General features: G+C 38.9%; 1 protein-coding gene across 2 annotated transcripts in view; it reads left to right on the top strand.

Annotated features, from left to right (window-relative positions):
• The window catches only part of CBLB (Cbl proto-oncogene B), a 53,976-nt gene that overhangs the window by 27,212 nt on the left and 14,285 nt on the right, over nt 1-12,479 (top strand). For both annotated transcript variants that reach the window (XM_081002663.1, XM_081002664.1), the window contains exons 7-11: nt 454-591; nt 1,486-1,573; nt 3,060-3,191; nt 6,584-6,787; nt 10,196-10,381. In XM_081002663.1, coding sequence (XP_080858789.1) covers nt 454-591; nt 1,486-1,573; nt 3,060-3,191; nt 6,584-6,787; nt 10,196-10,381 — 748 coding nt within the window. The remainder of the gene's footprint in view (nt 1-453; nt 592-1,485; nt 1,574-3,059; nt 3,192-6,583; nt 6,788-10,195; nt 10,382-12,479) is intronic.

The raw sequence follows: 12,479 nt of genomic DNA, 5'->3' as shown, positions 1-12,479 counted from the left end.
GTCCTGGTGTTGCTCACCTGATTGCATTTGCATTTTAAAATTATAAAATGCACTTATGTGAACATAGTAAAGTCTAATAAACATAGATCCCTTGTTTTAAGTGCTGAGCCTTTTAAATGTGCTGCTTTCAGATTTTTTTACCTTTCTTTCAGAACTGGGGGGATTATTACCCCTCTTTCTAATTTTAAATGAAAGTTTTCCTAACCTTTAACAGGACCCATGTTTTTCATGTAGAGGGTGGGCTATAGGCACCACATACTGCAGCTTTAGCGGAGAGATGGTTAACCTCTGGCCCTCCAGATGTTGCTGGACCACATCTCCCATCATATTTTTGAGCTAATGGAAATTGAGGGTGAAACAACATGGAGGGCAATGGGTTAGATGGGCCTTTGGCCTGATCCAGGAGATCTTTTCGTATGTTGTTAAGTGTGTTTTTGTAACATTGCCTTATAGCTACATTTTCAGATTAAGCTGCACTCGACTAGGACAGTGGGCCATTGGATATGTCACTGGCGATGGAAATATTTTACAGACAATACCTCATAATAAGCCTTTATTTCAAGCTCTGATTGATGGCAGCCGGGAGGGATTGTGAGTATAAATGTTTACTACTTTAAATACAGAATCTTGGTTCTTTGACAGATGGGATGCACCTAAGAGTGTACAGTGGTACCTCGGGTTACATACGCTTCAGGTTACAGACTCCGCTAACCCAGAAATAGAACCTCGGATTAAGAACTTTGCTTCAGGATGAGAACAGAAATCGTTCTCTGGCGGCGCAGCAGCAGCAGGAGGCCCCATTAGCTAAACTGGTGCTTCAGGTTAAGAACAGTTTCAGGTTAAGAATGGACCTCCGGAACGAATTAAGTACTTAACCCGAGGTACCACTGTATTTCAGTCTGACCAATGTTTAGTTATCCAATATAAAGTTAGATCTTTATTGCAATGAGTGCTCATAATTTTCATGCAGGGAAAGGGAAACAAACACTCTTCTTTAGTGTCCCAAATGTAGGCAAACTAGAGTCTATGTTGCTGACTTAACAGTAAAACAAGGAGACGAGAAGAGAAGAGGTGAGGGTGAACTTATATGCGACAATGAAATGAAAAGTGGGCTACAATTATCAGCAGATAGTGTATATAGAAAAACAACATAAACATGGATATAGTAATGAATGGCAAGAGGAAATGGAAAAGTTGTTGGAAGCAAATGCTTAGAGTGGGGTGAGAAAACCTTTGGAACCCTCATCTAAATTTACCCTTCATGAATAGCTTGGTGGTAGAATGCTTTCCGGTGTAACTATTGTGATTTGTGTTGTCTAGTGACCTTGTGAACTAGTCCCGGTTTTATCAAATCCATTCAGGAAAGCCATATGTTTGGGTTTTCTTAACTTGTAGCTATATGCATGTTAGTGCACATTGTGTGATTAAATGTTAAAAAATTTAGAAGCAATGTAAAATTGTAAACTTTATTTCTTTGTAATCCAGCTATCTGTACCCAGATGGAAGAAGTTATAATCCTGATCTGACAGGACTGTGTGAACCCACCCCACATGATCACATAAAAGTTACACAGGTATGTTGCATATTATCACTTCATTTATAGCAAAATCATTAATAAAAAACAATGCAACAGATTTAAATGCCAGATTTTAGTAAGATGTTCATTTACATCCATTAATGGGCACTCACTATTGAGGTGTGGCGGGGGAGTGGGGGCACTTTTGGTGGGAAATATATGAGATGAGTTTCCATAGGGGCTCTCTGAAAAAGTTCGGATTTACTTTATAATTAAGCTAAATATAATATTATTCAATAGTCTCAAAATAACATCCAGATAAAATTATCCTTAACCTCAAAAATATAATTAATTGCTTTACAATCTCTATTCAGTTACCTTCATGAAAAGCAATTAGTGTGTTTGTTGTGAACTGTAGTAGGGAGGGTGTTTAAAACCCTAATGATCTTGGTAGCCTGCGAATTTATTTTTATCAAGTGGCTTGACCCCTCTGGATGCCTCTTTGGTGATAATTACATCTTAGGGCTTGAGTGACCTTTGGTCGTATATGCTGAAAGGATAAAAAAATGAGGAAGTGTTGGCCAGAAATCCATATCTCTTCTTTTCTGCACCATCCATTGGTAGTTTCGTCATATTGATGAGGGTGGTCTATTCATTCTCTGTAGCTGTTGTGGACTGGCCAATACCCTGGCTGCATTTTGAATGTTTCTGATGCATGTGTCATGTTGTTAGACTTGATGTTTTGATAGGCATTACAAAGTATTTTTTCATAGTAAAGATAAATCACTATCACTTAAAATGAAAAAAACAATAACAAACAAACCCTCAAATACCCCCCAAGTTGCCTGTACATGCTATGTGGAGTATGCTAACAATGCTGTAATTACTGCTTGCATTGTGACATTATTTTTTCTGACATTTAAGGAAGAATTGGCACCTAGAGTACAAATGTTATGAGCACTTAGGAGATAATTATCCTTCTAGCAGTGATGACATGCTGAAGATGATATTGGAAGATTATAATTTCCTTACACATCTTTGATTGGTATTTCACCTACTATAAAAATGAAAAGACAGGAAAATTAAGGAAGAAGAGCAGAACTTTGGCAATGATAAGATTTTGTTAGAAAAGACTTTAAATATAAGCTAGCGATAATACATGCTGTTGTGCAGTTCTAGTTCCCAACAGAGGGAAATGGACACAACTTTCTAGCTGGAACATGAACTTTCACTTGCCATGGCAAATTACGAGGAATTAACAAAAAGATAATTCCTTTGCTGCTTTCAGGTATCATTTCAGGTCTTCTGGGTATCTCCCCAACCCCATTTGTTTTCAAGTTATGCCAGTTTTGAAATAGTTTTCATCATAATGTTAACCAGTAACTGTAGCCAGTAACTGTGAGTTATTTTCTGTCACATGAATGTCTTCAAAAATAGGTGATCTCAAACACTGTTTTGCTTAAAAACCTCAAACTGTGTTAGAAGCAAGCTTGTAAACTTACCATCCCACAGAGCCACTTAACTGCAATAGTCTTGTTTTCAGGAACAATATGAATTGTACTGTGAAATGGGTTCCACATTCCAGCTTTGTAAAATTTGTGCAGAAAATGACAAAGATGTGAAGATTGAGCCTTGTGGGCATCTGATGTGCACATCTTGCCTTACAGCATGGCAGGTAGGTTTTTCCCCCTCTTGTATTCATTCACCAGATGTATATATTTAGGTAGGTTTATTTTCCGACTTGTTTTGGTCCTCTTTTCGCTGTTCATTTTGCTGGTTTTTCAGCAGTATCGGCTTCAGGAATATGCTTTGAAATATTGCTACTTGCTTCCACTTTGTCAGGCCAGTCCTATAACAGGCAACGTGAAAGGGTCACCTCAAGTGGCAGATGCTGAGGTACAGAGTGGCAGCTATTTCCCTTTGTTGGAGGGCAGACCTGTGTATGCTACATGGACTGTCATAGCCACTTCAAACTACTGTGCTGCCTCAGGTGCTGTGGACAATGCTATCGTGTTACCAGCATTGAAATAAGCTTCAGTTGCCAGTCCAGTTATGTTCTTTATATGGAATGAGGTGGAGGGCATCTGGCCCTGCACTTTGACACACTTTGTCAAATATGAAAAAAAATGCAGGGCTGTATTCAAAGCTAGATCAATAAGCTATTGAGAATTACAAGTAACAGCATTATTAGGTGTAAGCTTGTCGAGGAAGATGTTTAAAAAATATTGGATGGAGAAGATAAGTGGCGGTGTATGGGTGGAGAAGAGAGAGACTTCTCAAACAATCAGCACTCCTAAGAACTTGTGCGATAAATAACTCACCCAGCAATAAAACACCAAGCCGAGGAGGAAGCTTAGGTGAATCATCTCTCTTTCTCCTACTCCTCTTCCTTTGCTTTACCAGATCTGGAGAACCCTTACTGTAGGGATGGGGAACCTCTGGCCTCCAGGCCTCATGGTCCACAAAGGGATCCACGTTTGGCCTGAAAGTCTATTTTTCCCAAATCATGCCTACACTAACCCATCAGTTGACATCACTGATGGACAGGATTTATAATTCCGCCACGGCTTTTTGCTGTATACCCAGCAGAGAACATGATCATGGGTACAAGGCAACAGGATGTAACCTCTGCTCGTCAGCTGATGGACAGAGATTAAATCCTGCTCAAAATGGCTATTTGAAGCAACTCACTTCAAATTAACTTTTTCGGCTTCTCAAAATGAGAAAACTTAACCAGGAGTGAATGTTTATGTGAAAGTACAGTACGTTCTGCTTGTTTCTAGTAACGAAAACAAAATTTGCTATGCTCAGTCGTGCTCAGAGGCTATATGTTAGAATATTGTGCCAGGCTCTTGTTGGTAGATCTTGGGGTTCTCGGAAAAAGCAAAATTAATCTGACAAGCCTGAACTCTGCCTACTTGTACCTAAATTGTACCTAAGCATTTAAAATAGAAACCATTCAAAGAAAGTTAAACACACTTAAATCTGATGGAAGCTACCAGCGAGTCCAGTCCTATTACTTCTAGCAGACTCTCAGGAAGTAAACTCTCTCAGATTGCACCCAGTGTGATCTTTGTGTGTATAAATTTTAGGCTCTGTTTTTACATGCTTTTGTTTGTCTGGTGGAATCTAAAGAACTATTAAGGATGCTAAGAAGGCTGTAGAAATGGTGGCAATTGAATTAAAAATATCCCTTTTCCTCCTTTCACCAATGGGGATTGCACTCTCTGTTGGGTCTTTAGGTGTAACAGCTGTAAAAACAAGTGCAGAGGCAAATTGCAGGTGTTAACTTTCCATTGGAGTGCTGTTCCTCCTTCTACACCTCAGTGGGGATGAAGAATATGGCCCAAACCAAACACACAGATCGTGTATTTCCAGCTAAAGTGTAACCCTTAATAAGTGAATTCTAATGAGAAAGAGAGCATTGGGCTTTTCTTGCATTAGCAGCCACATTTCCTATTTAATCAAACTTCATTGCAAATTTAACTTCTGTATAATTAATGAGTTGATGAAAGGAACATACTGTAGCAATGTCAGTTGATACTTGCTAGTGGTTAGTGTTTAATTGCTGTCATAATGGCTCATTAGACATGCCTAAGGAGAAATTGCCAGTCCCCTTTTCCCATCGTGAAACATCTGCGTTATTAAATAAAATAAGCTACTCCATGTCTTCAGTTATTCTGGGTATTCTGTACTGAATGTCAACTTTCTCAGTACTTTTTAATGGAGAGAAAACTAGGATAAATAAACATTGAAATAAAAATTAAAATGTATAAGATAAGAAAAAGGAACTTATCCTGGTTTTTTTAAAAAATAGTTTCTTTCTCATACTCATGCACTGCCCTAATATTCCTGTATGCTTATAACATTGAATTGAATTTATATGTGTGCGTAGCTAATCACTCATATGTATAGAATCATTGCTTATTTTAAAGCCCAAAGTGGGTATCTACAAATGCATTGTCAAGGTTGCTAGTAACAGTCACCTCTTTTAATGTGACTACTTCCTGCACAAAGTGAGACCAAGTTTAGAATTTGTTTATTTTTTTGCATTTTGCTTCAGAAGCATTCCCTATGCCTCTAAAGCTTTGAGCAATTTCAGACACAGGACAGCACTCCTATTCTGATTTTGAGGATAAGGCAGAGTCAGAATTTGGTAAGTTATCAAGGCCTGACAAAATGTGGAGACTCCTTTCCAGTAGGCAGTGTGAAAAGTCACTTGTATGTTGTCTTATTTAAGCAAGTCTGACTGAATAGATATAATTTACATTCATAATGGTGTGAGGATGCATGTGATAAAGAAATAAATAAACAAGAGAGAAAGAAAGAAGTTTCAAAAACACTTGATAAAGCATAGAGCCTGTGGTTAAAAAGCAAAAAAATATTTATTCTTTTCCCCTCAGATAGTACCTCTATACTGTAAAGTAAATAGTACCAATATGCTGTAAAGTGATATTCTCTGCCTGCCTGCCTTTCTTTTGCTCCGTTCTTTAAAACATGTATTTTTTCTCCGGTTGTTTATGTTTGTGTTGCATTTACTTATAAATGTAAAAAACAACCATGCACAATTAAAAACTTACTTCTTTAGGGAGAAAAACAGATTGGGTGATTTATGTTTATTCCTCTTAATTTTGGGAACATAATACCAATGATGTTCATGTGCAAGGTAATCAAATATGACCTTTTGAAAGCTATTAGATAATATGTCCCTAATTGCTTAGAAATGTTTGTGGAAATTCATTGATATGAAAGCTTTTGACCTAATTTTTGGAATTCTACCAAATGAAAGAGGTTCCCATTAGTGTAGTTATTCACAATACTGCAACATGTTAGTGAGAACTGCAAGTCCAGATGTATATCTGAACTTTCATGAAGAGGCAAGCCTGGAAGAAAAAATAAAACAGAACTATATTTGAATAACAGACATTCAGTTGGGTTTTCTTTTGCAGTAATTTTAATTAACAATTAAAATTCTTTTCACTGATTTCCCTTTTCTTGAGGAATGTTCTATACATGCAAATAAAAATAGTGCTCAGTAATTAAGGACTTTGCTTTTCACCCATATAGGAGTCTGATGGTCAGGGGTGTCCTTTCTGCCGCTGTGAAATCAAAGGAACTGAACCCATAATTGTGGACCCCTTTGATCCCCGAGATGAGAACACAAGGTGCTGCAGCATTATGGATAGTTTTGGTATACCCATGCTCGAATTGGATGACGACGACGACAGAGAAGAATCTTTAATGATGAATCGATTAGCTTCTGTGCGGAAGGTATATATATATATTTATATATTTCCAGATATATCATGTGCTTTAAAATATAGCTCTGGAGGCTGATATGGGAGTGTCGAGGCTGTTTTTAAGCACTTTGCAAAAGTGCTGCTTAAAACAGCTGACTGTTCTCCTTTAAGTGAATGGGCAGGCAGCAACCAGGTGTGTGAAAAGAGGAGTCTCTGCTGCCATTACTGCTTACTGATGAGCAGGGATTAAATTCTGCTGCCTTGGCTATTTGATCCTGTTCCCTTCAGACAGGATACACAGCCAATGTAGAATTAAACCCAGTGAGGTCAGTAAATGGGCAGATGGGAAAAGTTTGGGGGAAATGGCCTAGCAGGCCAAATTGGAACCCCTAGCAAACCAAGATTGGACCATGGGATGGAGTTTCCCCACCCCTCTCCTAATGTAATAAAATGAACCCTGTTTACCTTCTAAAGCACAGTTTGCACAATTGCGGACAGAAATACCCAATTTCATGCTCAGAACATTTAACAGAAATCATGATCTCCCTACCCACTTGCTGCAGTCTCAGAGCAATCTGGGAATTCCATGGCGCTGTGCATCATGTCGAGTCAGTATCCAGATTACTTTGCATTGTGAAACATTTATACCATCTGGTTTGCTACTCTTTTGCCAGAACCAGAGCAATTGCCTTGAGCATATTTAGTAGCTGCTTTGTAATATCTGAAGAGAAAGTAATGAGGTTCAGATATGTTTTTCTGTTTCATGCAAAAAATGCAAATTTGTAATGTCTGAGGAATAAATCACAAAACCGAAGTGACAATCTTTCTCACAGGAAAACTCTAATGGGAATAGCCGATACGTTAAACTTGTATCAACCCAACCAAGATACCATGTGCAAATGCTCTCAAAGCACGAGTTGTCATACAATATTAAAGTCTAGCTACTGTAACTGGTCTGGATTCAGAATGCTAAAGCTGATGATTATTCAGTTATGCCTTTTTTCTATGCCTCCGTTCCATGTAGTCTCATTTGGGCTCAAGCCTGCAGATTCTTAAAAGTCTATTCACCCTGTACAAACACTAAAGAACAAAGTGTGGACATGTTATTTCAATTGCAAAAGTTTTAAGACTGAAACTGTAAAGTATTTCATGTTTTACAGACTTTATTTACTTATAAGAAAATGGTAGCGATGGGCAAACACCCAGCTGCTCAGCTGAACTTGCAGTTTGACTGCTTGTTTTCAAGTTGAAAGTTTGAAAAACCATGATGGGCTTGACAAGGGCTTGACTTATAAGCAGCCTGATTTCCTCTGCTCTGCCCCACCCTCCCAACTGTGGTATTGAAATAATGCTTACCTTAATGGAAAGGGGCTTTGCTCAGCAGCAAAGCTTCCTAGATCATGTGCCACCATATCATGAGACATTGTGCATCTCATTACAAATGGTGTATAAAGCAAGCTGGCCACCAAGAGGAGGCCCTCTTGGGTTTCACCTGACCTATCATCCTTCCCTTCTCCTCCTGGCACCTCCTTCCTGAAGGTAAGATTTTCCCGTCCCCCAAGGGCAATAGCTCAAACTCAAAAAGTAGTCTGATAGTTTGAGCAGAGGGGCCATGTGGAATACTTACCTCATCCATAGAAGTAGGTTTTAAAGCTGATAAGCTACTACCGTGGTACCTCTGGTTGCGAACGGGATCTGTTCCGGAGGTCACAGCAGCATCCCGAGGAATTCACAACCGGAGGACTGCTTCTGCGCATGCATGCAGCATGTATAGTGCTTCTGCACATGCCCATGGGGTGAAACCCAGAAAAATACTTCCGAGTTTGCCACATTCACATCCCGAAGGTTACGTATCCAGAGGGATATGTAAGCGGAGGTACGACTGTACTATTGATCTGATAAAAAAGGTAAAGGTAAAGGACTCCTGGATGGTTAAGTCCAATCAAAGGCATCTATGAGGTACAACACTCATTTCGCTTTCAGGCTGAGGAAGCCAGCATTTGTCCACAGACAGCTTTCTGGGTCATGTGGCCTGCATGACTAAACCGCTTCTGGTGCAACGGAACACCGGGACAGAAGCCAGAGCGCACAGAAATGCTGTTTACCTTCCTGACACAGTAGTATCTATTCATCTGCTTGCCCTGGTGTGCTTTCGAACTGCTAGGTTGGCAGGAGCTGGGACAGAACAATGGGAGCTCACCCCTTCGCATGGATTTGAATTGTCGACCTTCTGATCAGCAAGCCCAAAAGGCTCAGTGGTTTAGACCACAGTGGCACCCGTGATAATGGAAACAATTTAAATGCATTAATACTAGTTAGGCAATAATTGCTCAGGAACAGAACTGAAGAGCTAAAAAGCTCAGCAAAATTACAAATAATCACTTATTGTGAAGGATAGCATGCACACTGCAATATCTCCAGCAATAAATATTTTCCAAAAACCACAACACAGGTTAAAAAGAAGTCTTCAAAACTGACATCAGTGTCCGATAATGTGTGTGAATTAAATGTTTATGCTTCTGTCTATCACTGTGGAATATATGAAAATGTGTATTGCAGTGAATGCACATTGTTGATATGTGAAATACCAAGGATTTGATCTTCAAGCAACTTTGCAGGTGTTCCAGACGTAGTAACATTTCTTGGGTATAGCCTACTTGCAGAAACCAAGTACTGCTCTAATAAGTTTCATTTCTAATTAACTTAAAACTTCAATGGGATTATGTATTTAAGAATTCCAAGATATTCAAGTGTGTTCAGTTCTAGCTAAAGTGTCTTTCTTGTAGGCTTTATTAGTACATCAACATTTAAAAAATGTAATATAAAAGAGCAAAGAAATTTGTGTTAAATTAAATTATTGCCGTGCATTAAATTAACTGCATTTTGATAATATTGCTGGAGTTTGGAGTAGAACTCAACTACAGAGGCACCAGATGTTGTCACTTGAAGCAATATACTACCCTAAAAATCCCCAACTGAGCAATCTTAAATAATCTTAAAACTAAAATCCTCAGCACTAGAATGTTCGTTCCCCTGAACTCAGTGGGATGTCTAGTGTGAGAGTTGCCACCTCCAGCAGGTGTATTTGTTAAGCCCTGGTGTAGGGTATATTTATGCTCTCATATGGAACCAATTTGTAATTATATTCATTTGTCTTTATTTCTCTTTCTTTGAGCAAATATCTTTATCTTCCTCATAATATGAATCTCCTCTGTTTGTCCAAATTCTAGCACTGCTGCATTTCTTTGCAATTGCCATTTAGCTGTGAAAATAGCTATTTAATACTTATTCTTCAAAATAAATTGTGGGCATCATAGTAATATAGCCAGTGTAATTGTTGATAGGTGCATAAGCCATAAGAATTTGAAAGTGTATATGAAAGTATCCCAATAAACAGAACCAAAACCGTTTTATAACCCTTATGAATACTTTGTTGCAGTGTACTGAAAGACAGAATTCCCCAGTGACATCTCCAGGATCTTCTCCACTTGCACAAAGAAGAAAGCCACTTCCTGAACCCCTCCAGGGACCTCATCTTAGCCTCCCACCAGTGCCTCCTCGACTAGATCTAATTCAAAAGGGAGTTGCTCGATCCCCTTGTGCCAGCCCTACTAGCTCACCAAAGGTAGTCTTATTTATACCATTTATGGTTTTGACACCCTCACCCAAGAAATTAGATGAGATCCGTAAGTGTTTACATATGTGATGCCTGCTGGTACATGGGAAGGCTTCTCAAGTTGCCCTTGCTACTTTCACCATTCTTGCAAACTGCTGCTTTAGGAGCAGGCTGCAGTGCACCACAAGAGATTCAAGCCAGCGATGAAAACTGTTGTGTCAACACACAAATCCTTTCTCTGTCTTGATCACTGTCTGTCTAGCTATCTATAGAGAGAGAGAGAACATCTATTGGATTTTTCACAAGTGACTACATTAACTAAATAATAAACATAACAATTCTAATCAAATACAAATAACTCGTATACCCTTAAAGAACAGTGTCACTCTTGTTGAATCAATAATAATTGCATCTACAGCTTCCCAGTCATTTGGTGCTGGCTGCTGCTGTTGCATGACAGTGTTCTCTCTGGCTGAAGACTGGTCTACCTCTGCCTCTTTTTCTTTCACACTTAGATTCTCATCCCCACTGCTTTCCTTTTGCTTTCTCCACTGCTGCTCCTCTTCATCTTTGATCTTCTCTGCTTTTCTTCCATTACTCAACTGACTTGTCATCTGTCACTCCATACCTCTTCCTTCCCCCATCCAATATTCATTTGCCTTTGCAGGAGTAGGCAGTACAGTGTGAGTTCCTATCCTCTGTGCATGCACTTGGATGTAAGGATGTAAGAAAAAGGGAAATAAATTTAAAAAACCAGTTGTAGTTTAATACAGTTTATTCTGGACTGTTCAAACCCCTCCCCACAAAAAAACACATATTGTTCTCCTACTTTGTAGACCCACATAACCCTGCATCCAAAGTTGGGTTAAAAGTAATTTTTATGGTCAACCTGGGGGCCCTGCAGAGCTATAGTAAAGATCCCCAGTGACTTAGAGTTAGTAAAAATACCACAAAGCATACATTAAGTTGGGCATTAGAATCTAAGCTATATGTTTGACATAGGCATCCCTATGACATTAAAAAAAACCAACATTTCTATTGTAATATCCCCCATCCTATGCCATACCAATTTAACGCAGTAGAAATGCTGGTGTCAAATTTTACTTGTATCTCACCTTTCTATGAAAACTTAAGTATGCCAATAGAGTTCACTATTTATTATTCCAGTGTGCAAAAACTAAATAGCAAGTGAAAAACAGTGGCCGTGTTCACACATAACACAAAGTCATAAAGCTTGGCTTAAACATTTGCACACAAGCTACATACTGGTGCACACAGTGCAAGTATTCCCACTTTTCACCTCTTTCCAAAGCCATGGAGAAGCCAACTTAGTGTTACATCTGAATTTGACCTCATGGTTTGCTTTGCCCTAACAAACCACAACCTTGGTTGCAACACTAAGCTAGCCTGTTTCATGATTTGTTTAGCCCCGTGAAGGAAGGGAGAATCGTGTACCAGTGCACAGTTTGGCTTAATAAATGATGGTTCTTGGCTTTGCGTTACATGCAAATGCAGCCTTTGAAAAATTCATTATCCGACTTACATTTAAATTGTGCAATGTTTTCAAATTTATCTCCATTTCCATATGCATAGAGTGGTATCAAGTGAAAATGTTTCATTCAGAAGCATTTCCATTTGCACAACAGCTTTTCACCTCCCTCTCCTCTTCCTGCACATACTCTGCACCTGTTCCAGATAGTTGGAGGGTTCACCAGAACAGATTTAGAGGGTTTGGTGGGAGAGGAGGAGGAGATGAAGTTCCATTGTGCAGCTGGAAGCTTTTGCTCTACTTGGATGAATACCACCCATAATTTGTACTTGTCATATGTTGTTGAAATTAAGGTAAGAAATTTGCGACCCATGGTTTACAGTTACATAAAGGGAAAAGCTGTACTCTCTGCAAATTGTAAATGCTCTTTGAGAGGGAAAGCATTCAGAAAATATGCTTTCTTTAAGGCAGAAAGAATAGTCAACAAAATAGTACAGTTATGCACAAGCATTCTTCCTAAAGCAAGATCACTTGGGTTGTAATTGGTACACCAGATATAATTAGATTTTTAATTGAATGTTGAAGGCATGCTTTGAAAACTGTATTAGTGAGTCTGTG

This window comes from Podarcis pityusensis, assembly GCF_964106645.2.
Source record: "Podarcis pityusensis genome assembly, chromosome: 4".
NCBI lineage: Eukaryota > Metazoa > Chordata > Lepidosauria > Squamata > Lacertidae > Podarcis > Podarcis pityusensis.
Note: the sequence above shows the minus strand (reverse complement) of the source record. Positions and strands in the feature narration are given on the sequence as shown.